Source organism: Phragmites australis, chromosome 11, assembly GCF_958298935.1.
Source record: "Phragmites australis chromosome 11, lpPhrAust1.1, whole genome shotgun sequence".
NCBI lineage: Eukaryota > Viridiplantae > Streptophyta > Magnoliopsida > Poales > Poaceae > Phragmites > Phragmites australis.
In genome coordinates, this window is record NC_084931.1 from 23625930 (window position 1) to 23648732 (window position 22803).

Consider the following 22803-nt stretch of genomic DNA (forward strand, 5'->3'; position numbering starts at 1 on the left):
GGATTCTAACTGATTTAGTGTAAATGGATTGAACAAGTAGTCAATGGGGGAGTGTAGGAGTTAAAATGAATAATGATTGAGGCTATTAATTTCCATAAGAATAAATTGTTTTATTATGGTGAGGCAAAGAATTATGAGAAAGATTATTCTATAATTTTTGGATGTGACATGGGTGACTACTCTTTTAGATATTTGGGAATTACTATGCATCATAAAAGGATAAGTAATAAGGATTGGAAAGAAGTGGAGGAGAAGTTTTAGAAGAAATTGAGTTGTTGAAAAAGCAAAAATACTTCAATTAGAGGCAGCCTTGTTCTTATGAACTTTGTCCTTAGCAATCTATATTTATATTATCTTTCTTTGAAGTGCTAGTGGCATTTTGAAAAAATTAGACTGTTCTAGATCTTCTTCTTTTTTTGGCAAAGTGACTAATATAAGAAGAAATATAGACTATCTAGATGGAGCATATTTGTACATCTAAGGATCAGGGGGACTGAGGATCCTAAACCTTGATACACAAAACAAGTTTGTTAATAAATGGTTGTTCAGATTAATCAATGAGGAACGTGTATGGCAAGATCTTCTTAGAAACAAGTACTTGAAAAATAAAATGATTTCTCATGTTGATAAGAAACCTGATGATTTACATTTCTGGACTGTCCTAATGAAGGTTAAATAGGAGTTTCTGGATCTAGGTTCTTTTAATCTGCAAAATGGAATTCAAATTTATTTCTGAGAAGATGTATGGCTTTGGCGTAGAACGCTTAAAGAGCATATCCTATCTTGTATAACATTGTTAGAAAGAAAGATGCACTGTAGCAGAAATGTTAAGTGCAGATCCCTTGGATGTGTCCTTTAGAAGGGTATTAGTGGCAAACAAATTAATTGCTTGGCATGAGTTGGTAGCAAAAATAGTGGACATATAACTCAATGATCAACCAGATACTTTTACATAGTCATTACACTAGCATGGGCAATTTTCTATCCAATCTATGCATCAAGCATTGATAAATAATGGTGTCATTCCACACAATCGCTACATTTGGAAACTCATACCCCCCTTAAAAGATAAAAGTTTTCTTATGGTACTTACAAACAGGTGTAATCCCTAACCAAAGATAAGTTAGTAAAGATACAATAGAAAGATTTTATTAAGTGTAGCTTTTGTAATGCTAATGAAATGACACAATACCTCTTTTTATTGTCAATTCGCTAGATTTATTTGGCGTGTAATTCAAATAGCATTTGGTTTTTCACCTCCTACTGGTATTTCTAATTTGTTTGGAATGTCGTTATATGCTGTCAAAAAAAAGTATCAGATTTTGGTTGGGCAAGTGCTATATGTTGAGTTATATGGCTAAATCGTAATGATACTGTTTTTGATAAAAACAAGACTTCACTCTCCTATGTATGTAATTTTTAGGGGTACTCATTGGACTCATTTATGGGCCTTGTTGAAAAAGGAGGAATGCCACCATATGTAAAATATGTGCTGTTTTTTGGAGACTACATGGATAGAAATCTTTGCAAAGCACAGATGGAAGTTCAGTACTTGAATATGTATTTAACATTTTCCTTTCCATGTTTTATTTTCCATTAGACTTTCTGCTTCATTATGGTGTTGTAGCTTATGGCTATAAATTTATAATAAACGACCATGTGTATCATGTGATGCATGTGCATCATGTGATGCAAAGGCTGGAATGATTTTTATTTCATCATCCAAAAAAATGTGTATTTCTTGAACTACCCATGCACTGTGTACTAGTGCTGGAGAGTTCTCAAAATCTCGACAATTTTACAGTAAGAAACTAAAAGAACAATGTTTTTAGAGTTGGTCGTCTCTAGCTCTAGAAGTTCAGCTGGAGCGGTGGGAAGATTGATAGTATTTGGTTATATCATATTGTTTTTATTTTAGACAAAAATAGATGTTTAAGTTATACATTTTTATTTATAAACTCTAAATCTTACATGGAGCTATGCTAAACAACCCTTTAATCGACCCCAACCCAGCTCTTCGAGATCGAAGCACGCTCTAAGCTACTTGAAGCTTCCACCCTGCTTCTTGGCGTCCTTAGTGCCAGTTTCATTGTAGAGCTCGTCGCCCTTCTCTCCGCTGACCATCTCCAATGGTTTATAGGTGTAGTACTTGACGCAGACGAAGTAGTAGATGAGGTTGAGCACCTCCAGAACCACGACGAGCCAGTAGTAGTTATCTAGCTTCCCTCGGTTGAGGTTGTCCTGGAGCCATTGCCCGCTTCGCTGCGTCTTCACATGCACGATGGTGACCAGCAGCGTGCCGAGGTAGCTCCCCATCGAGATGGTCAGCCAGTAGAGCGCCGCCGCGGTGCTCCGCATGCTCTCCGGCGCTTGGTCGTAGAGGAACTCCATGCGACCGACGTCCATGAAGGCGTTGGCGACGCCGTGGATGGCGTATTGCGGAAAAAGCCAGAAGACGCTCATCGGCAGGGTGGCCTTAGGGGAGTCGAGCAGTCCGCTCGCGGCGGCCACGGATTTGCGTTTCCGCTCGACGACCGCGGCCACCGCGTTGGACAGCATGGATATGGTCAATCCGACGCCCGTACGCTGGAGGTGGGTGATGCCGTTCGGCCGGCCGGTGAAGCGGCGGAACACGCGGACGAGCACGCGATCGTAGAAGGCCAGGGTGAGTAGCATGGCGAGGTTGGTGAAGATGAGCATGGAGGCCGGCGGGATCTTGAAGTGCGGTGTGATGTCGCGGTCCATGGTGCGGGCTTGCTGGATGGCGAAGCTGTGGTTGTGCGACGCTGAGGTCACCAGGATGATGCCAGCCGCCCAGATCGGCAACATGCGGATGATCGACTTGAGCTCCTCGATGCGGTGCACCGTCGACAGCCGCCACAGCTTCGGCTGGCCGGACGGCAGCACGTCGCCATCCATCACTATGGCCGCCTTATCAAGGAACCTAACGATAACAAGTTGTAAATTCGTGCAGCCGAAACATCAAATCACATTTCATTGCATGGCAGAAGCACTACGAGTTTAATTTACTTACTTTAGCTGATCGGTGTGGAGAAGACGTCCGGTGGTGGAGATGCCGGTGTCGAGCTCCTTGTCCTCGTACAGGAGGCTCGGGTCTGGCACGACGGCTTTCCGCTTCTTGAACGCTGAAGTAGCGACCTGCGCCAGCCGGACTAGGGGGCTGCCCCCTGGCGGCATCCTGATGTACAATGAGTAACCGGACACGAAGGCGATCACCGCCGCGAGCATGGCGATCGTGGGCACGCCAAGCCCCCACCCCCACCCGACGTTCTCCTGGATGTACACCACGACGGTCACGGCCGTGAGCTTCGCGAGCTCGACGCCGAAGAAGTAGAGGTTAAAGAAGCTCCACTTGGGCTTGGCACCCCGCTGCCCGTGCGCGTCCAGCTCGAGCTGGTCGGCGCCGAACGCCATGATGCAGGGGCGCGTGCCCCCTGTGCCGATGGACGTGAAGAGCAGCGAGGCGTAGAGCACAGCGATCTGCGAGGACGAAACGCGCTGGCAGTCGGCGGCGTGCTTAGCGCAGGGCGGCGGGTGGAGAGAGGGGAGCGCAGCGGAGAGGGTGAGGCAGACCATGCCGAGCTGGTAGATGATGGAGCCGAACGTGATGGTCCAGAAGCGGCCGGCGAAGGAGTCAGCAATGATACCGCCAATGAGCGGGGTGAGGTTGGCGGTGCCGTTGAAGTTGGTGATCAAGTTGGAGGCCTCGACGAGCGGCAGGTGCAGCTGCAGGGTGAGGTACGTGATCAGGTTCGTGCTGAACCCAACCGTCGCGAGGCGGTCGCAGAAGTCGTTCGCTGTTGTCGTGCCCAGGAATGCAAGAAATGTTAGCTGATGCTTCGATTGTAGATGGTAACTGTGAGATAATCAAAACTACTAAATTTGGTTTGATTGGGTTTTAGGACCATGATCTTTATTTTATTTAGCTCTGAAAATATCTTCATTTTCTTTTTTGGTCGAGTTGTCCTTTTTTTTGCCATGTACAATATTATTTTCATATCTCTTCTTCTTAAATGAATATCATAAATCCAATTTAATATGACTTCTCTTGGCATTAGGTTGGCTTTAAAGATATGCTACTGCTACAGAAAAAGATCATCGCTAATGGTTTAAAATTGGATTATTACCGCTGACTTATGAATCGGCAATGATAGTAAATATCATTGTCGGTCTAAGACTTGAACCGGCAGTGATAATACAAAGATCAATGCCGGTTCTAGCTTTAAATTGACAGCAATAATACAATTATCACTATCAGTTCAAAGCTAGAACCGACAGTGATAATCCCTCTACATGTGTAGAAATATTCTAACACAAACCCTTTAGCATGGAGATCCGTCTATCAAACTTAGAAAAAGACCTCATACCAAAATGTTCAATGTAGAGTATTTTATATGGAAAAATATCCGTTTTATATCTCGTTGTATCCGAGTGACAACAATACATCTAAATGTATGACGAAAACACTTAATCTTAAAGAAAATGTATTTTTTTCTACTCATTTAGACGTGTCTATTGCCATAATCTAGCTTGAATGAATGACAATATCTATATCTATATTTGTAGTGACAATATGTTTTTTTGCCATTCATTTAGATCTTCCTATTATCTCAATCAACTTCACATAAAATTTGCGTGTGCAGTGAAGACAATGATAGGAGATGAGGCCAAGGCATAGAGGCGGGCTCGAGATGACTACGGCTCAGTGGACCGCGGGCTCGACGATGATAGGCTCGACGAATGCAGGGTAGCTACGGCTTGAAGGACACGTTGAAGCCAGGCACCAGGGGTAAAGGCGGCTGCAGTGACGACGGTGACCATCATACCACTTTGACCGCCACTACCCCTCAAGAGCAGCTTTGATATATTGGAAGCAAAGTGAGATAGGGACGATTGAGAGAGACGGGCTTTATTTATAGAAGAATTATCACTGTCAGTTTGAACTATAAACGAGTAGTAATAATAATTAACACCGTTGGTCTGTCTTCTTCAATTATTATTCTGTCGGTTTGAATTAATGAACTGGTAGTGATAAATATGATCATTGTTGGTTATTAAAGGCACATATACCTTTTTAGGAACTGATAGTGATAACTTCTATCATTATCGGTTTTTGCTGGCTCGATTTTTTATGCGTGCTTAGAGCTTACGAACCGATAATGATAATATATCACTGCCGATTATTACTGCACTGACAATGAAAGGGTCCAGGGATGACCTTTTCTATGATAGTTTGCATACTTTAGTCTAATTCCAATCTAGTAGTTCAAAAATTGCGATAAGCGACAAAAAGAAAATCAGTAACTACTCTATTTGATCCTAAATATAAGTTTATTAGGACATTGATATGGTCTCTAATATGGCACTTTAACTAATAATACCTATAAAAACTTACTGTTTTAAATAGAAAGAGGTATAAGTTATGAAAAGTATTTTTTTATGATAAATCTAGTAACATCAAACTTATATTATCAATCTGTATGATATTTTAGCTATTTATAGTTAAAACTAAAATTATTTGACTTAGAATAACCTAAATAGACTTATAGTAAATAAACACTCATTAGTCCCTTACTTCAAATATATGGCACCTTAGAGTCTATTTGTTTTAGTTTTAAATTATAAAAAACAGTTACTAGATTGTAGATTTTGAAAAACTGAATTGTAAAAACTGAGAATCCAAAAATGCTTGGCATCCTAGATCATGGGGTCAGTTGGATGTTTAATTTGGTTGCATAATATCCGTAATACCTCGAATTTTTCAAGTATATATTTATGTCTATTTAACCTTTTCTTTCACTCTTTTCACATTTGATCCTAATTATATGATAATTGAGTTGTGTAGTTGTTGACCGAATGAACTGTTTTGACAAAATGGAATCACATCAATAAAAAAAATATATTGCTTCTACAATCCAGTTGCTATAACCAGCATGCAAAATATTAAATTGTGAAAAATTAGCCGCAGAAATTTAGGGTGAGAACACCAAACTGCAGGAACAGTGAAATTTTGAGGCATAGGTATTAATGCCTCAGACCAGTTAACTTATATGCCTAGCACCGAATTGTTCTGCTACTACTGCAATACCGACTAAGGAAGCCAAGGAACAGTAGGAAGGACGCAATTATAAGCAAGGGATTGAACCTAGAAGCAGTATTTTTCAAGTCTGATCTCGTGAAGGGCCATACAAGCACAACATTCGAGAGCTATCTAAAGCCAAAAAAATACAGCAATGTGCAACGAACTGCAATGGGCAACGAACTTAATATGATGAAACTAGCAAGATTAGCAGATTTTCCCTGGCGCTGAGCTCTCAATCCAATTAGCAGCACGCCGACTCCCATGAGTAACAAAAGGCACACTCCGGGGCCTTTTGTTTGCCCCTATCCACATGGATGGGCTAGAAATTGGAATTTTTTGTTCTTATATTTCGGAAATAAAAAGATTACAAAAATAAGCTTTTGTTTGAAAAAAAATGCAGAACTAGGCTAGGCACATGTCGGCCTTTCAACTGTCGATAGGTTAAAAAATAAACATATAACCTTCCAATAGGCAACATGTTTAAAAATAAAAAAATGTTGTGTTCCATTGTTTTCAAAATTCAAAACACTGTCAAATTAGTCATACAAAATTCAAAAAAAATTAATGGTGTAGAGGATACTATGATCTAGCTCTCTAAAAAATTCAAACAAAAATATGATCTGTACAATAAGAAACAAAAGATAAATTTTATTGTACATAGTCTGTGTACAATAAAATTTGTCTTATGTGTACAATAAAATTATCTTTTTTGTTTCTATAAGTAATTATTTGAGTTGAAATATTTTTTAGAGCTAGATAGTATCCTCTAGACTACCAAAATTTTTAGAATTTTTTACACTATTTCGATAGTATTTTGAATTTTAAGAGCAATGGAACACAATATTTTTTTTATTTTTAAACACGTCATCATTGGAAGGGCCATAGGTTTATTTTTAAAAAAACTATCACCCTTTAGACGGAAATCATGTGCCTATCGCCCACTGGAAGGGCGACCATAGCCTAATTCTGCAATTTGTTCAAACCGATGTCTATTTTTTGCAATATTTTTATTTTCAAAATCTCTACTACTTAAAAAACCTCTAATTAATTCGTTCGTCTATCCCACTCGTTCGTCTGACTCTTCGTCTACCCCCTTTTCTCTGTTCACCCTAAATCCAACGCCCTCGCGCGATATCCGCGTTCCTTTCGATCCCTACCCCCTCGTCCTCATCCCTTCCCCACACGCCAGCTCTCCTCCCTCTGGCCTCCGCTCCTCTCCTTCGACACCCACGCCGAGAGGCAACCCTGTCGCCTCTCGCGGTGCTAGATCTCGAGCTAAGATCAGATTTTGACGCAAGATCCGCGCTCATCGCCACCATGATCCCCGACAGCACTACCAACAACGAGGGCTCCGCCCCCTGGACGCCCATTGGTTGCATGCCTGCTGCCACAGTTGATCTCCTTCAAGCCCCCTTCTCCCTCACGCCCACCGCCTTTGTCGCCCCCGGTGCCTCCATCCATCGCCGCAACGCTGCGCTTCGCCACCGTCTTCGTGCCCCACAGCAGTAGGAGGGGCGACGCGGTCTGGGTAGGGGTGGTCGCATGGTACCTTGCTTCGATCGAGGCAATGCCAGTGTTGACCAAGAGCGTCACCGCCACAGCCATCTTCACTTCGCTAACCTCTCCACCCAGGTGGCCAGATCCGTAGGCGACAACATTCTATGAACTCGTGGTGGTTAGATTTGTCCATCGCCTTCATGCCACCTAGCAGCAAGAGGGGCGGCGCGGTCGAGACAGGGATGGTCGTGTGGTACCTTGGCTCGATAGAGGCAAGGCCAGTGCTGACCAAGAGGATCGTCGCCACCGCCATCTTCACCGTCACCAACCTCTCCACCCAGGTGGCTAGATCCGCAGGCGACATTATTCTATGATCTCGTGGTGGTTAGATCCGGTGGTGACGTTGTGGCCACCATCGCCTCTTGATCCACATGACCAACTCCATGGCCGAGGCCTCAGGCCCTGATCTCAGTTTCGATGAATTGGCCCAGGATTCTTGTTTGCATTTCATGTCCATGAGGCGTTTTTGGGATGGGGTGATCGTTGATGCAGGTTTTGGTTTGTGGATTAGGTGGATGAGATCGATAAGACTCTGTGCCTCTTGATGTCAGGGAGGTCGACAGTGAAGTTAGCGGCGAAGGTGGTCGAGGAGGAGCAGCAGCACGAGAACTACCCTGCGGAGGAGTCAAAGGATGAAACCCATAATACCATGGTGCCAGAGGCGGAGAACCACGCGAAAGAGGTGTCCATGGCTAAGCGAATGACAAGGAGGTCCTATCGTGGATGGATGACCGATGAGTACAAGTTCGAGTAAGGGCCTTCCGCATGCTTCGGCAAGGTCGTCAACGCCATGGTATCTACATGCATCGGTGCATACCCACCCAACCGACAATGGTATGGAACACGGCATTAGACATTTCTCTATATTATGTGTAAACGATATTGTTTCAGGAATTTTGTGTTCCTAAAATTTATTGTTCTCTCAATATTTTTCTCCTGTTTCCTCATTCGCAAAATTCCCAAGCAGTATTTCTTTTAGATCATGCTAGAGGTGTCATTGTTGTTGAAGGTGGGTGGGTAAGGTGTGCGTGCTTATCTACAAAAGTCTTTTGCAAGCCACGAATTCTTTAAGTTCAACAATGTTAGTTTCTCCTCATCTGTTTCATGAATTGTAGCTTGCATGCTTATTAGCTCTCCACAGTTACCGTCAGGTTCCATGGTCTCTTCTTGCAGTTAAGACTTTAGACTAGGAGCCTAGCTAATCAACTAAAATTAGTAAATGAATATTGTTTTCTATTACATGTACTGACCAATTTTTTATATGCCTCAGGTGTTAATATGATAGCAATTACAAAGCCATATGGTTGCAGTTATGATGTACCTTATCTTGCTTCTTGTCTTCTCTTTGTATGATTCATCAGTTAAATCATATCTACTTGCTCTCTTGATAAAATGAGTGTACTGTTGTACCACAGAAAATTGAGTTGTGGTGGTTAAAGAGGCATGGCATGCCTAAGAGAAGGAACTGAGACTAATGGTTGCACACACTCAAGATGCGTCAAGTACAAAATATTAACTCGAGAAGCCAATGTTTCGTCTATAAGATTGATCAAGATAATGGCCCTTCAGTGAGGCATTAGCACCTCTTACTCAAACATGAGGGGTCGCTACGAACCTAAGAGATGACAAAGTTGAAGAGTTTCTTCATTCAAGTTCTGTTATGAACTTATGGTCAGGCTAGATGATAAGGTAGTTCATGTCTCAATTTATTTTTCCTGTTAAGATTTGATGGGTTCCACGGATTGGGAATGAATAAAGTCGAATATGTACGGTAATGAGCCAGAGAACTGCTAACACTTCCATCTTTCCTCCAAATGCTTTGCTATCATGTAAGTTTCAACAATGGGCTCATCATTTAGCTTCATGTAAATTTCAGCTAGATTATATGCATCCTGATTATCAAATAATGGTATTGTGCCTAATTATTGTATTGTCCCTTATATTGTTGATTAACTTCCTTGAAAACAAAACAATTACAGTATATTTTGTTCATTTATGATTCCCTTGTGAGATTTTGAAGGATGCTCTGCGAGTAGAAAACTCGGCACTCTACTTGGTGTGGTGGCAACGATGGCATTGGAGAGATAAGGCTTGTGGGTGGGTGGTGTGGTGCACGGTGAGGCTGTGAAGGGGAGGCCCAAGGCCAATTGGGCATGTTGGGTGTGTCGATGAGGCGATGTTGAGGTGGGCGCGTTAGGCTTGAGCCCGAGGGGAACGTGGGAAGGGTTGAGGTGTTGAACCGCTAGGCTAGAGCCGGAGGGGAACTCAGTGAGGGACGGACCTCATGCATGTCGAAGGGCTTGAGGCATTGAGCTTAGGGAGGGCTTGATGACAGAGGTGCTTTCTTTAGCGAACGCTGGACAGTGTGAGACTGAAAATCCTTAGGAGTGTTTGGACATTATAGTGTAAGTAAGTCCCTTAATTTTTTTAATATTCCTACCATATTGGGTTTATTCTATTTTACTTACATGTTTACTTTATAAGATCAACGAGAGGATAGACACGAGTATATGCCTTTTGCAATTAATCATTTTCATTTGTATATTTTCATTACCCTGTTAATTTTAATTGGAAGGATGCGCATAACAGGGAACAATGAAATGAGTTGTCTATGGATATGTGCATCAGCACATTGAATTAGTTGGTTCGCTTAGTGTTGAAAAAATATTCTAGAATCCGTTGCAAAGCACGGACACTCAACTATAAGCAATAATTTATTCCTGAATGGTATTCAAATGCCTAACAATTTTGAAAAACTACTTTAAACTTGCCTTCAGGATAAATTCAGGGACTTGAAATGACTCAAATTTCCTATCTCCCAAGGAGTTTCGGCTCCCGTTGCAGCACAAGGGTGTTAGCTGCAGTGGGTTCTTCATTTTTTTTTCTTTGTTGCTTTCAGATACTTAATTAAGATTTTTCACACACGCTACAATTACATGTGTCATTTCTTCATCTATGTGCATGTCGGCATGTGGACATGTTAATTTTCCTGTACATATTTCTTCGTTAAACCAATCTACTTGTTTGTTGTGCCTTGTTTTTATGACAGTTGTTTGTTCGCTGCAGATATGAATTCCAAATGCAGTATGATGCAATTGGATGCCGGTAGATGCATTGTTTGGCTACGCTTAGAGGGCAAAAGACAAGCGTGTGATTGCCTCGATTGATGTAAACGATAGCTTTTGTATATGCATGATGTCATATTATGCAATTTTTGTTTCCGTTGTAATGTATGGGCACTCAACTAGTATAAAAATAAAAAAAATGCTCCTAAGAATTTGATCTAAATATTGATCAATCCACATAGATGGAACATATCGGCCCATTCGAATAAGACCTTAGGATAGTTGTGGTTTGTGTAGAATCCAACTTATGATATAAGTTGATTTGAGGTAAGTCCCAGATTCTACAGTCTCATAAGCTGGTAAAAAAGTCAATCATTTGACAACAATTTGGCTTTTTCCCGTGGAGATTGAAGATGTTGAGGTTCAAGCTGAACTGCTGAAACTGAAACTAAAGTTGGGCCAAAACCTCAATCTTGAGGATAAGTCCTATACATAAAAGCCCAAGCTTGGCAGGATTTCGGCCTAGTTTAATGGGCCCGATACAGAGGAAAGTGTACCGAATGGCGAAAACATGCTTCGTGTTCAATATCCCTTCTCAAAGTTTAGCTAACAAATAAAAACCTTTTTCTCAAAAAGGGGAAAAAATTGACAGATCAGATATTTAGGGCTGAAGGGTATCACTAGCTAACATATGAAGAAATACATGACGTCTCCTTATAGCCTTCAGGTCATTTTTGATATTAAAAAATAGCCAAAAACATGAGTATACAAGTAGAAACATTATTGATATACTGGCTGATAAGGTCGCTAGTGGTTGATTGGTTGGTACCACTGACAGCTACAGAGGGGCACTTCAGAATTCCACTACCCACGAAAGGAGATCCTTGATACTGTTCTACAGGCCGAGTTCTTCGATGTAAATCCAAAGCCGTCATTTTTAGCTGCCTATGTTCAAGCAAAATAGACTGGTTTGACTCAGAGGGAAAGCAACAAAACTGCTGCGGAAGGAAGGGTGTCATGTGTGCATAGACTGGCGTGCTCTGTGGCATCGTCCAGCAACGTGTTCAGACATGCAGCGTCCGTTCTCGTTGCAAAATCGAGAGGTGGCATGCTTGCCGCAGTGCAGGGATTAATGCTGAAAATGAAACATTTTGCAATTAGAGACAGCGGCGTTATTGTCCTTATCGGGCTCTAGATCATGGGTGTTGATATCAGAGCCGTAGTTTTGTGAGCCTGGCATACAGGATCAAGTCCCAGAGCCTGCCTTTGTCTATCAGCTGACCATGAAAAAAGAAGGGATCTAAAAGAAAAATCTAGTGGTGGAATACCACCAGGAATCGAAGGCAAAACATTAGTAAATCTGTGGGGGCAAAGAGGATCATATATGCGTACATACGAAGCTTAATCAGTAGCCCGTAATCAGCAGGTCAAAAGCATGAAGCACTACGAGAGTAACAGAAGCAGGAATTGAAGGGGTGATTCAGTTACCCAGAATGAAGGGCATGGTCCTGAACCCGCCCTCCCGCTTCACCGCCTTCTCCACCACCGCATCCTTGTCCTTTCCTCTGCCATCCTCAGCCATTGCTCTCCTCCTCCTGCTCCTCCTTCAAAGGAGAATCCTCACGGTCAGTGGAGAGCTACGAGCTACGGTTTGGCACTGGCTGCCACCTAACACTAGTTTTGCGTGCGAGGAATGGAGACGGAGATGTGTGCTTGTATGGCTTTTATAAAGGCGAATGGTTAAGATTGGGTTGGATATATGTCCCCACGAAAAAAGTCTCTGGGAATGGGAAAGCTTGCAGGCTCCACCACTGGGCCATGGTGATGTGACGCCACGCCAGGATCTCCACTCCATGCACAGCAGTCAGATCAAAATGCCATGACCCATAGTTGCCGAAAATAAATTCAAGATTTGTAGATATAGACATGTCTCTTAACAAAAATAAATGTACTTATTAACCCTGTGTCAGTCAATGGGATGTAGAACTGATAAATAACATCTTTAATGAAGAGGATGTTCAGCATATTAAGTGTATACCAATTAGAGAAAATATGGAAGATTTTCTTGCTTGCCACTATGACAATAGGGAAAGATTTTCAGTTAAATCAGCTTACATATTATTTATGAATGATAAATTTATCAAGAAAATTTACAAAGCAATTCAAGAATGGTAGAAAATACTTTTAAATGGAGTAACCTTTGGGAAATTAAAGTTCCAAACAAGGTGAAGTATTTTCTTGGAGATTCACCCATAATAGTCTTCCTCTTTTTCTGAATATCAAGGGAAGCGGTGTCGACATTGATACAAGATGTGTAATTTATGTACGTCTTGATGAAGATGGTGATCATCTTTTTCTTAAAATGTAAGAAAATTAAATAAATCTGGAGAGAATTACATCTAGAAGAGGTAAGACTAAAGCTATCCTGGTGTGGTTCTGCTTTGCAAGTGCTAGATGAGATATGGTTGTTGCATGAAGAGATAAGATTGAAAGTAATCACTTTATTTTGGTACCGGTGGTTTATACGAAATAAGGTAAATGCTGTGGAAACCCTCCCTTCGAATGATGAAGTGGTTTTCCAAGTGAATGCTTTTTTAAGAGAATTTATGGAGCTTGATGGTGCAGAGAAACGATCTGGGAAGAAGTCCATTCAATGCCATTGGAGACCTCCAGCAGACAACATGCTGAAGTTAAACACGGATGGTTCCTACTGTGAGAAATCTATATCTGGAGTATGGGGAGCTATTTTGAGAAATGAAGAAGGGAAACCTCTTTTGGCAGCAGCCGGAAGGGTCCATAATGTGCATGATGCGGCATAGTCTGAAGCAATTGCATGTGCTGAAGCACTGAAGCTGGCTAACCAATTTGGGGTAAGCCAAATCATTCTAGAAACAGATGCCGCAAACTTATGCTAAATCCTGTGCGATGATACTGTCGATTTAATGCTGTTGTAATATGTGAAGTTAAGAGATTATTGCATATTTATTTTGAGGCTTATGAAGTGATGTATTGTAAGAGAGTTTGTAATAGACTTAGCACATGAACTAGCCAAGTACGGCATTAGTTTAGAATTCTTTGCCCCTGTGATTTGGACAGAGAATTTCCCATCATTTATCTGTAACTTGACCTGCAGAAATTTAGCTGCTTATGATGTATAAGAATGGTCTTTTTTTAGTTTAAAAAAAATGCCATGAGGTGGTTACCATTTGGGAAGAACCACAAGGTGCTCCAGGTTATGTGAATCGCAGCGGTGGAGTCCGGATTTCATTCCTGGTTATTTTGAACCCTATATTATTTCAAATCTAATATATAAATATTTTTTTTAAATATTATATAAATATATGAAAATAAGTTCAAATATGACAATATGAAATAAGAGTCCGGTAGTTACTGAACGCAATCATATCCATGAATTTAGTGTCAACCTGCATAGTGAATCACATCATAGTAGTTTTATTTGACATCGATTTCTATTAGAAAAATACTTAAGTCTGTTTGGTAAAGCTCTTCCTGATTCAAAGTCTCTATAGAAAGTGATTCTCTGGGGAAGTAATTCTGTGGCTGAAAAATAATTCTCTAGTCATTCTGTAGAATAAACTATATGTAATAAGTGATTCTGTGAGGGAAGTGAATCAGGAGGAACTGTTTTTTTTCAGCTCCCTAACTTCTAATTCATTTCAAAAAATCACTCCTACGGATTCTATTCAAAGAGCTAAAAGCTGAAAACTACTGTTTGACAGAGCTCTCCCTAATTCCAGTCAGAAAGCTGCTCTGAAAGCTCTGCCAAACAAACTCTTAGATTCTAGAGAGTTCCATTACTTCGGTTTCCTCCTTCACCTCTTTGCTAGCTCCTATATAGATTTCCTCTTACTGTGACAAAACATAATTTCAGCACACATTTCATTCTTAGTTTATATTGTTGATGACCTTGAATACGTCTTTACCGCAACAATGAACCCCGTGGCCCGTGGGGAGTTTCCAAGCACCATCCAACGATGAACCGCAATACTTCTCTTGAACCACTAGAACCTGGTAGATTTGTTCAGAAGAAAGCCACCACTAGAACCTGCCGCTGCTGTCGACCCGCCGCGACGCTGCCGACGCGTTAGGGTTAGAGGTACTGCGTCCTGCGTCTTGCGCCTGCGCTTGCCTATCAGGGCTCGGGAGCACAGATGAGAGAGAGACGAGTGACGGAGTGGTCCAGGGGCTGAGGGCTATGGGCCTGTGGTCTGTGGACTTAGGAGCAGGGGGTGAAACGTGAAAGGGCTAAAGCAGGCCAGTTTTTTGTTTTTGTTAGTTGCTCTGGGCTATTAGACTGGGCTAAAATTTCGGATGGTCCTTGGACCACCTGGAACACTCTTTAGCTTTGCCACTGATTCTGAGAATCTAACTCGAAATGTGCAGTCAGCAAGGGTAATCATTTGGGCTTTAATTATGTGTTGGAAATAAGTCTACTTCACCGAAAATATTGAGGTTTATCGACATAATCCGCTCAACTGTAAAACCGGGTATACAAGTCATTGAAAGTATTTAATATTATCTAAATTACCCCTAGGTAGTTTTCAAGGCGGTTTCGCTCACATGGAGCATCTATTATATTAGTATTTAAGTGTTAAAAGAGTCACCATATTCTCTATTAAGGTTACAAAACTAGCATATTAATTAAAAAAAATCTAGATCACTCATTATTATGAACATCTAACGGTCTATAGACAAAACAAAAGAGTTCATATCAAATACGGTTAATAAATCGCTAAATTAAAAATTATAAAAAATTAGTAGTTCGATTTCCATACGACTTGGGAAGCAAAATATCTAAAATAAAGAGTTCAAATAAAATAAAATAAATAATAATTGAAATTGGGGTTAGAATAAAAAAAAGAAGGATCCATATTAAATATAATCTTAGAAAAAAATCAAATACCTAAATAAAGAGTCATGTAAAATGTAATTAATTAAAGGAAAAAGTTCATTTTACTCCCCAAAACTATTGCATTTGTCTGGATAACCTCCTAAACTTTAATACTATCTATTTAACTCCCTCGATTCATAAATCTAGCTTACTTTTGCACCCTTAGCTGTTTAGGAAGCCGGCTTTGCTAACCTGGACATAACGTTACCTGGTTTTTTGCCACATGATGGCCGCATCATTATCTTACTCCTCACTCTCTCTCTCTCTCTCTCTCTCTCTCTCTCTCTCTCTCTCTCTCTCTCTCTCTCTCTCTTCTCTTCTCTTCTCTTTCTTCCACCGCCCTCCTCTGCTCTTGCACCGCCGACATTTGCGCGTGCTGCCACAGGCCTGCCATCCTGCCTCGAGTTGTCACCCCGATCATGCCTGCCGTGCCCCGAACACACCCGTGCCGCGTTGCGACCACCCTCGCGACCTCCTTTGATTCGCCGACCACACCCCTGATCACGCTGCACTCTCCCTCCACACCACCCCCGATGAGCACCTACGCCACACGCCCCTGCTTAGGTGCTTCACGGTAGGTAGCAGACCTTAGCGGCAGCGTAGAGCAGCATCGACGAGCGCTAACTCGGTTGGCTTGGACTCTGGTGACTTCGGCGATGAATTGGTCGTGGAAAAGTGACATAAGCATCAATGCACGATGAGAAATACTTTGGTGCAGGTCTCGACCAACGAGCCCGATCGTAGCCAGGCTAGTAGCGAGCGAGGCGGAGTGGCGACGCTTGGCTCCAGTGGAGGGCTGCGCTAGCGACAAGCCATGGCCAAAATGGTGAGTGCACATGCATGCACGAATCGAGGGGAAGCTCACTGTGGATCGTATTTGGAAGGAGGAGCTGGGACGCAGCGATGAGTCGATGAGGTCGGGGTGTAGCTCACCGATGTTGGGGAAGAAGGCCTTGCGCGGCTCGGTTTGGCAGGGATTCATGCAAGCAATGGAGGGGAAAGCCTCCCATGAGCTTCCTCCATGCTCCTGGGTGCAAGGTCTGGGCGGATATGCGCTTGACTCGTCGGATTTGGTGTGGCAGCGGTGTTCAGCTGTGAGAACTCAGTGTGCTATGACGCTCGATCGAGAGAGGAAATGAGGGGGAGGGAGAGAGTCAGAAGGCCAGCGGAGAGGGGATAAGGAGCTCCTCTTGAAAGTGAATCTTCGTCCCCTATGTGGGTTTTGAATAATTGATGACAATCGATTAAGTGACTAATTAAGTTCAATGAGTTTATGATCAGGTGTTAGTCCTATGGAAAAGTTAAAAGATGCTAGGGACCAACAAAAAGGAAAAGAGAAGCAGCATGTGGACAGTCAATTGATTTAATTTTTTTTAATTTTAATTTGAGTATAGGTATATCGTACTATCAAGAAGTATGCATATAGATTATCTTGAGGATGTCTCAGTACTCAAAGTACCCATTTAACCTAAAGATGAGAGAAATAACTCACCCCACAAACACCGGGAATCCCTAAGTTGTTTGTTTTTGTATCCGGATGTTTTGGGTGCAATCTGAAACATCTGGGTTGCAAGAACCTCTGAATGGCGCTCCGGGCAAGGGCACTCGGTCTGGTTTTTCTAACCAACCTGAAAGTTCTAGGCTGATTCGGAAGTTCTGGGTAGCTGGAGCCTCTTGATTAATTCCGACCTGGGGTTCTCGGGTGCTTTTCTTGTCTGGACCCGGAAGTTCCAGATGGGTTTGGAACTTTCAAAGTTTGGTGATCATTATCCGAACCTTTCGGATGGAAATTCGGGTTGGGGGTCCTTGTAACACCCTGGTTTTCAGAATTTCCAACTTTTTAAAAAAAAATCAAGATTATTGAATAGCTTCACCATTAGAATAGGTTTAAAACCTATTTTCATAAATAATCAATCAATATAGGTTTTTTTGTGTGTATTTCAAGCTAAGTTTTCCTAGGAGCTAGGTAAATGCATTAGAGTTTTTTTTTTCTATTTCATTCTCTTTGGTATTTCGAGTGAAAAAGATTTTTACAAAACTCAATAGTGAATAAGTTACGAATCTTAATGGTTGGAATTCAAAATTTTGAATTCATCATCTCTTCAATCCTTGATCATGCATGATCCTTCCCTAATTCAACTCAAATCTTATCTAAATCCTTGTTAAAGTCAATCTTTTCTTTTCCTCAAATCCTATTCAAACTCTATTCAAATTTCCCTATAAAAGTTTTTTTTCTAAACCTTAGATATGCCTAAAATGTCATTGGATCCAATCATGCCCAAGACCAAGCTCTTGGCTGGCGCACAAGTCCTCTAGGAGGCCCAACACAAAGGCTCCACGAAATCTGTGAATATTCACGGAGTCCAGGACAACCTCATCTTCTCACATAGTTTTAGAGTTCTAGATGACCTCAAATGTAAATGTTGACAATACCAAAGTTGTAGGTCTCGTCGAGAGCTTCAATTTGAAGCTATAGAAGTCCCCTTTTGGATAATGGAGCTAGGAACTATGGCCTTTGAAATCAGTGTTGCATAGATAAGTCTTATTTTAAACAGTTTAACTTGTGGCGTATTTTTGGAAATCAAGATGGCGTTTTCAGAAGTTCTAATGAATACTAAAGTTGTAGATATTTTAAATTAATAAAATTTAGAGTCCATAAACGTCCAATTTGTAGTCTGTATGATGGAGATATCATCCTCAAAATAGAGGCATGCGAAAAAAAAACCCTAACCGACTCAAACTCGAACCCGAATCGTGTTCGGCTTGGACTCCACCTTGGCTAGCCTCCCTAGCGCTATAAATAGGTGATTCACGTCCTCCCTTACACCTTTTCCATGCCTGAAAGCCCTAGCCACCGTTGTTGCCCTTCTCGTGCACCGTCGCTAACTGGTGTCGTCGCTGTCACTGCCTGTGATGCGATACGTCGTCATCTCTGCCAATCCTCCTTTCTCGATCGTCAAAGCAAGGTAAGGACCCCCTCCTCTCCTTTCTTACCCCTATTACAATCATATTAAGTCCCTAGGTAAGCCCTAGCCTCGGCTAAAGCTCAATCTACGCTGTCACGATCATCACCATCATGGATAGCCATGCCATCGCCAATTGGCATCGACGTTCCTAGCTAACTAGTGTACTATTCTCCATGCCCTTTCACTAGCGCATGCCCCATAATATTTCCCACACCCTCACCAACCAGGTTGTCCAGTACAGACAAACCCCCAGGATCATAGTCGCATGCCCGTTGTCCAGTTTTTGGACGTGTTCTGCATGCACACTGAGATTGCTTTCATGTTCCCTATCAATACGTAAGCCGTATGGATGTGCCATCTACACCACTGCGTGTCCCATGAAGTATTCTACATGACCCTAAGAGCCTTTCACCGGTTGTGCAGCGACATGACTGAAACGTGGTTGCCAATCGTAGCATGTTGCAGTCACCACCCATCTCATCTCCGCTGATCATTCTTCCTCTCAAGGATGATCTACCCAAACTCGTACCATATCATTGTGTTCCTAGGAAATATAAACATCTTTATTCTAGCAGTTTCTCAAATTTCATGGCCAATCTCTGGAAACGCGTGCATCTTAGTCGCTGCATCTGGACATGGCCACAATCGGAGCTTTGAGCATTCATCGTTGTTTTGCCACTACCTCGGATGACCCCTTCCAAAATCGACCAGATATTTGAGTTAGCCTTTCAATGTTCTACATGATGCTTCCCTTGTTTCGCTGAAACGCCATCGAAGCCCAAAGTCAATGTCAATGACCATGTGCCTGATTGCCGTCTCCAACAAAACCCGAGCCTCCGCCACTACGCAGAGTCACGAGCAATATCCTTAACCCAAAAGCTCAACCTTCTGCCATTCGATCCATCATGGATGGTCGAGACTAGACCTTAGCACACCCATTCTTTAATCCAAGATGATGATTGCATAGTATGCCAAGTCAGCACTACATCATCCTCCTTAGTCTAGTCAATGAAGTATAGTCAGCCATATACTTCTTGAACCTTGTGCAATGATGATATTAAGCCTGACACAATGATTGCTTGTTAAAGTCTTTTCCCATAGGAAAATAACTCCAGTAAACCAGTCTTTCCTTTTCAACCTAATCCATTTTTCAGAAGCCTATCCTGCTTTATCGTAATTTTGATTTAGGCAATTCTTATGTCTAAATTCTTCTTAAATCATGATCTATCCAACCATGCCAGTTTTAGGTATCAATTCTTATATCTCTAAAGTAGTTATCCCTTATTAACATCTAGATCCCTACAACAAGTAGATATTATTTTGATTAGTAAATTTGTAGTTGTCTCAACGACTTATAGGTCTTGACCAGATCTACATATCATTGTACAACAAACATAAGTTTATGATATTAAAATAATATATAAATTTGTAGGTCACATATATTAATACTTCAAACAGTCTTTTTTATCATTTCATGTGAAGTCTTTTCTATCATTTCAAGTGAAACTCTAGTTCGTATCCTTTTATCTTTCTTCAAAAGAAGTCCAACGAATTCCGTTCTTCTTGTCTAGCTCAACCAAGATCCCATTACACCGTTTTGTTCATGTTATTTTTACAATTTGGAGTTTATCTGGTGTTTATTCAATATTGCTTTTCTTTGTTGATAGAATACGTGTTTAGTCGATAATGCTTTGGATCTTTTTGAGGAACTTAAAGACCAAGGTTTCAACAACACTGAGCAGTATTGGGTAAAAGGCAAGTGTACTTCTTGATCATACTGCTTTTATGTTTTAAACTATTTTTTTTATAAATTACATGCAGTGTCAATTTGATGGGTTGTCACCTATGTTAGGGTTTACCTAGATATTCCTTTATTGTTCCTTGAAGCCTAAGTGATTTATGGTTAGATGTATTTAATGGATAGAATTGCTTAGCCCTGCTATCGAGAATGTTGGGAAGTGTCTTATACTTGATTAACGAACTTATCTAACGATGATGGTTAATTGAATAATGGCATAGCAACATGGAACCTTAGGCCTTGAGCAAGAGGTGTTGATGCTAATCATAGTTATTTTGTTTGTTTAGCATTTGCTTAAATAACCTAAGTAAGGACCGGTTCACGGAGTGACAACCCAAAAAGTACCGTACCAACCACGAGCTCTTATGGGGAGCGTAGCTTATTAATTAGTGGATTCCAGTTTGTGTGTGCCAAACCGCAAGAGTGGCTGTGTAGAGGAAACTTTGTAACAGGCTTGTAGTGATCTCCTGGTTGTACACCTCGAAAGTGTGTAAGCATCTAGAAAACATGGGCATAATGGAGGATTTAGTCACTTGCTTGCAGGTGATGAAATCACGTCTCTTGGGAAAGCTAGACAACCTGTGCAGAGTGTAAAATCTGATATACCAGCCGTGCTCATAGTCATGAGAGAGTTGAATCCTCACATGATTAGTTGGTGGTGGAATGGTTTTAGTTATGGTGATGAAATGGTTTTGGCTATGGTTTGTGGTGTTGGATGGTACGTCTAGTGAAGGTTTTGATCAAGGTGTTGACCTTAGTGGTGATGTTGGTAGGAAGTTGGGTTAATCTTCACTTAATTTAATGCTTTTACACAACCGTATTTTATTGCTCGCAATAATGTAAATAAACTTATGTGTTAGCCTGTCATTGTTATAAGCCCGTATATCGTTATTTTCTTGTACGCTTGTTGACCGCATCATGTGCTCACATTTGGCATTTTTCCTATGCCATACGACATGTGTGGTACTACTCAGTGAGTGAAGATGTTGAATACTATCAAGACGAGGTTCTGACATTCTAAGCATGTGTCTCCCAGTCGATTGCCTGTGATGTTGTTCGGCACCAGTGCTTCTGTTCCACTGCAGATATCTTCCTAGAAGACAATATATGTCTATTGGTGTAAGAGTTTAATATTTATTTCATTTAAAGTATTACTTTTGTTACTTCACTTATGATATTCTTATATGTGTTAAATATCCCGAGCATACATAAGCCATATCTAGTTTTGTACGTTAAAACTGGGTGTAACAAAGGTGGTATCAGAGTCATACTAACTGTAGGACACAAGTCTAGATAGAATAGCCGTGCCATAAGGTCATATTTTAAAAGACTATTTTGAAAAACAAAACCCTCCCCATGCTTTTCTACTATCTTAGATCCTCTCTCCACTTACCTACTTAAACCTATTGAGCAAAATGAATTTCAGCACACTCCCCAAGGTCATATTTTAAAAGATAATTTTGAAAAAAAAACTCCCCATGCTTTTGTACTCTCTTAGATCCTCTCTCCACTTACTTACTCCAACCTATTGAGAAAAATGAATTTCCAACACACTCCCCCTTTCAAACTTTTAGTTGTTGAACCAGTCCCAGTTACCCCAATTGAGAAGGATGCAATTGAAGATCCCACTTGACGCTTCTACCTCGTATGAAGGTCCCGAAGTTAAAGACACTTCATTACAAGGAAAAATCATCTACCACAATATTGAAGACATGAATATCTACCTTCGCGTTACTCCCAGTTTTAGTTTTTAAAGTCATAGGAGGATTTTTTTTTCTTATTCTTCAGGAAAGTTAGAACAATGTTAGTAGTGTGCTTTTGTGTGGTGTGTCTCGAGTGATTTGGATCTTTTGTTTAAGTGCTGGAGTGCATTGTTGGATGCTTTAGCATCTGGTAACAACAATATTCTTTATCTATCTCTATAGTAATAGTATAGCTGGGTTTTCTCTTTTTAGTCCTTTCTCTTCTTGCCCCAACCTTCCCCTTCAATTCTGAACAAATGGTGAACACAAAGAAAGATCAGTATGGCGAGGACACCAACCCCAACAACAATGACAGCAATAACCAGCATATGCTGCCATAGTTCAACACTGAGCAACTTTTAGCAATATAGACTCAGATCCTCCAAAGCATGGCTCATAACATAGAAAAATTACTACAGATCACTAAAGGTCTGAGTGCACAAGACGAACATAGTTAGCATGACAACAGGTAGAAGAGAAAGACACCATTCCAAGGATTGTGAAGTAACACATGTCCCCGTATGTCAACTCAAGCTCCTCAGCAAGGGCCTATGCTCCATCCCAACATTAGTAAAGGCCTCAACCCCAAGCACCTGTTCAACACTCCGATTATCAGACACTCCATTCTACTCTGCCTGCCACTCCTCAAGCCAAGACCAA

The 22803-nt window shown here is 41.4% G+C and overlaps 1 protein-coding gene across 1 annotated transcript; it reads right to left on the reverse strand.

Moving 5' to 3' along the window:
• Positions 1-1863: 1863 nt before the first annotated feature.
• Positions 1864-12434, reverse strand: LOC133884972 (protein NRT1/ PTR FAMILY 3.1-like). Its single transcript, XM_062324591.1, has 3 exons — positions 12214-12434; positions 3035-3818; positions 1864-2944 (listed from the first exon to the last, which is right to left on the reverse strand). The coding sequence occupies exons 1-3, from the start codon at positions 12305-12307 to the stop codon at positions 2041-2043; spliced, it is 1782 nt and encodes a 593-aa protein (XP_062180575.1). The 5' UTR covers positions 12308-12434; the 3' UTR covers positions 1864-2040.
• Positions 12435-22803: the final 10369 nt, after the last annotated feature.

Coding starts and splice junctions, on each gene's coding strand:
- LOC133884972 (XM_062324591.1), bottom strand. CDS start 12,307: ATGGCTGAGGATGGCAGAGGAAAGGACAAGGATGCGGTGGTGGAGAAG. Junction 3,819..12,213: donor GACCATGCCCTTCATTCTGG/GTAACTGAATCA, acceptor GCACGACAACAG/CGAACGACTTCTGCGACCGC. Junction 2,945..3,034: donor CTCCACACCGATCAGCTAAA/GTAAGTAAATTA, acceptor TGTTATCGTTAG/GTTCCTTGATAAGGCGGCCA.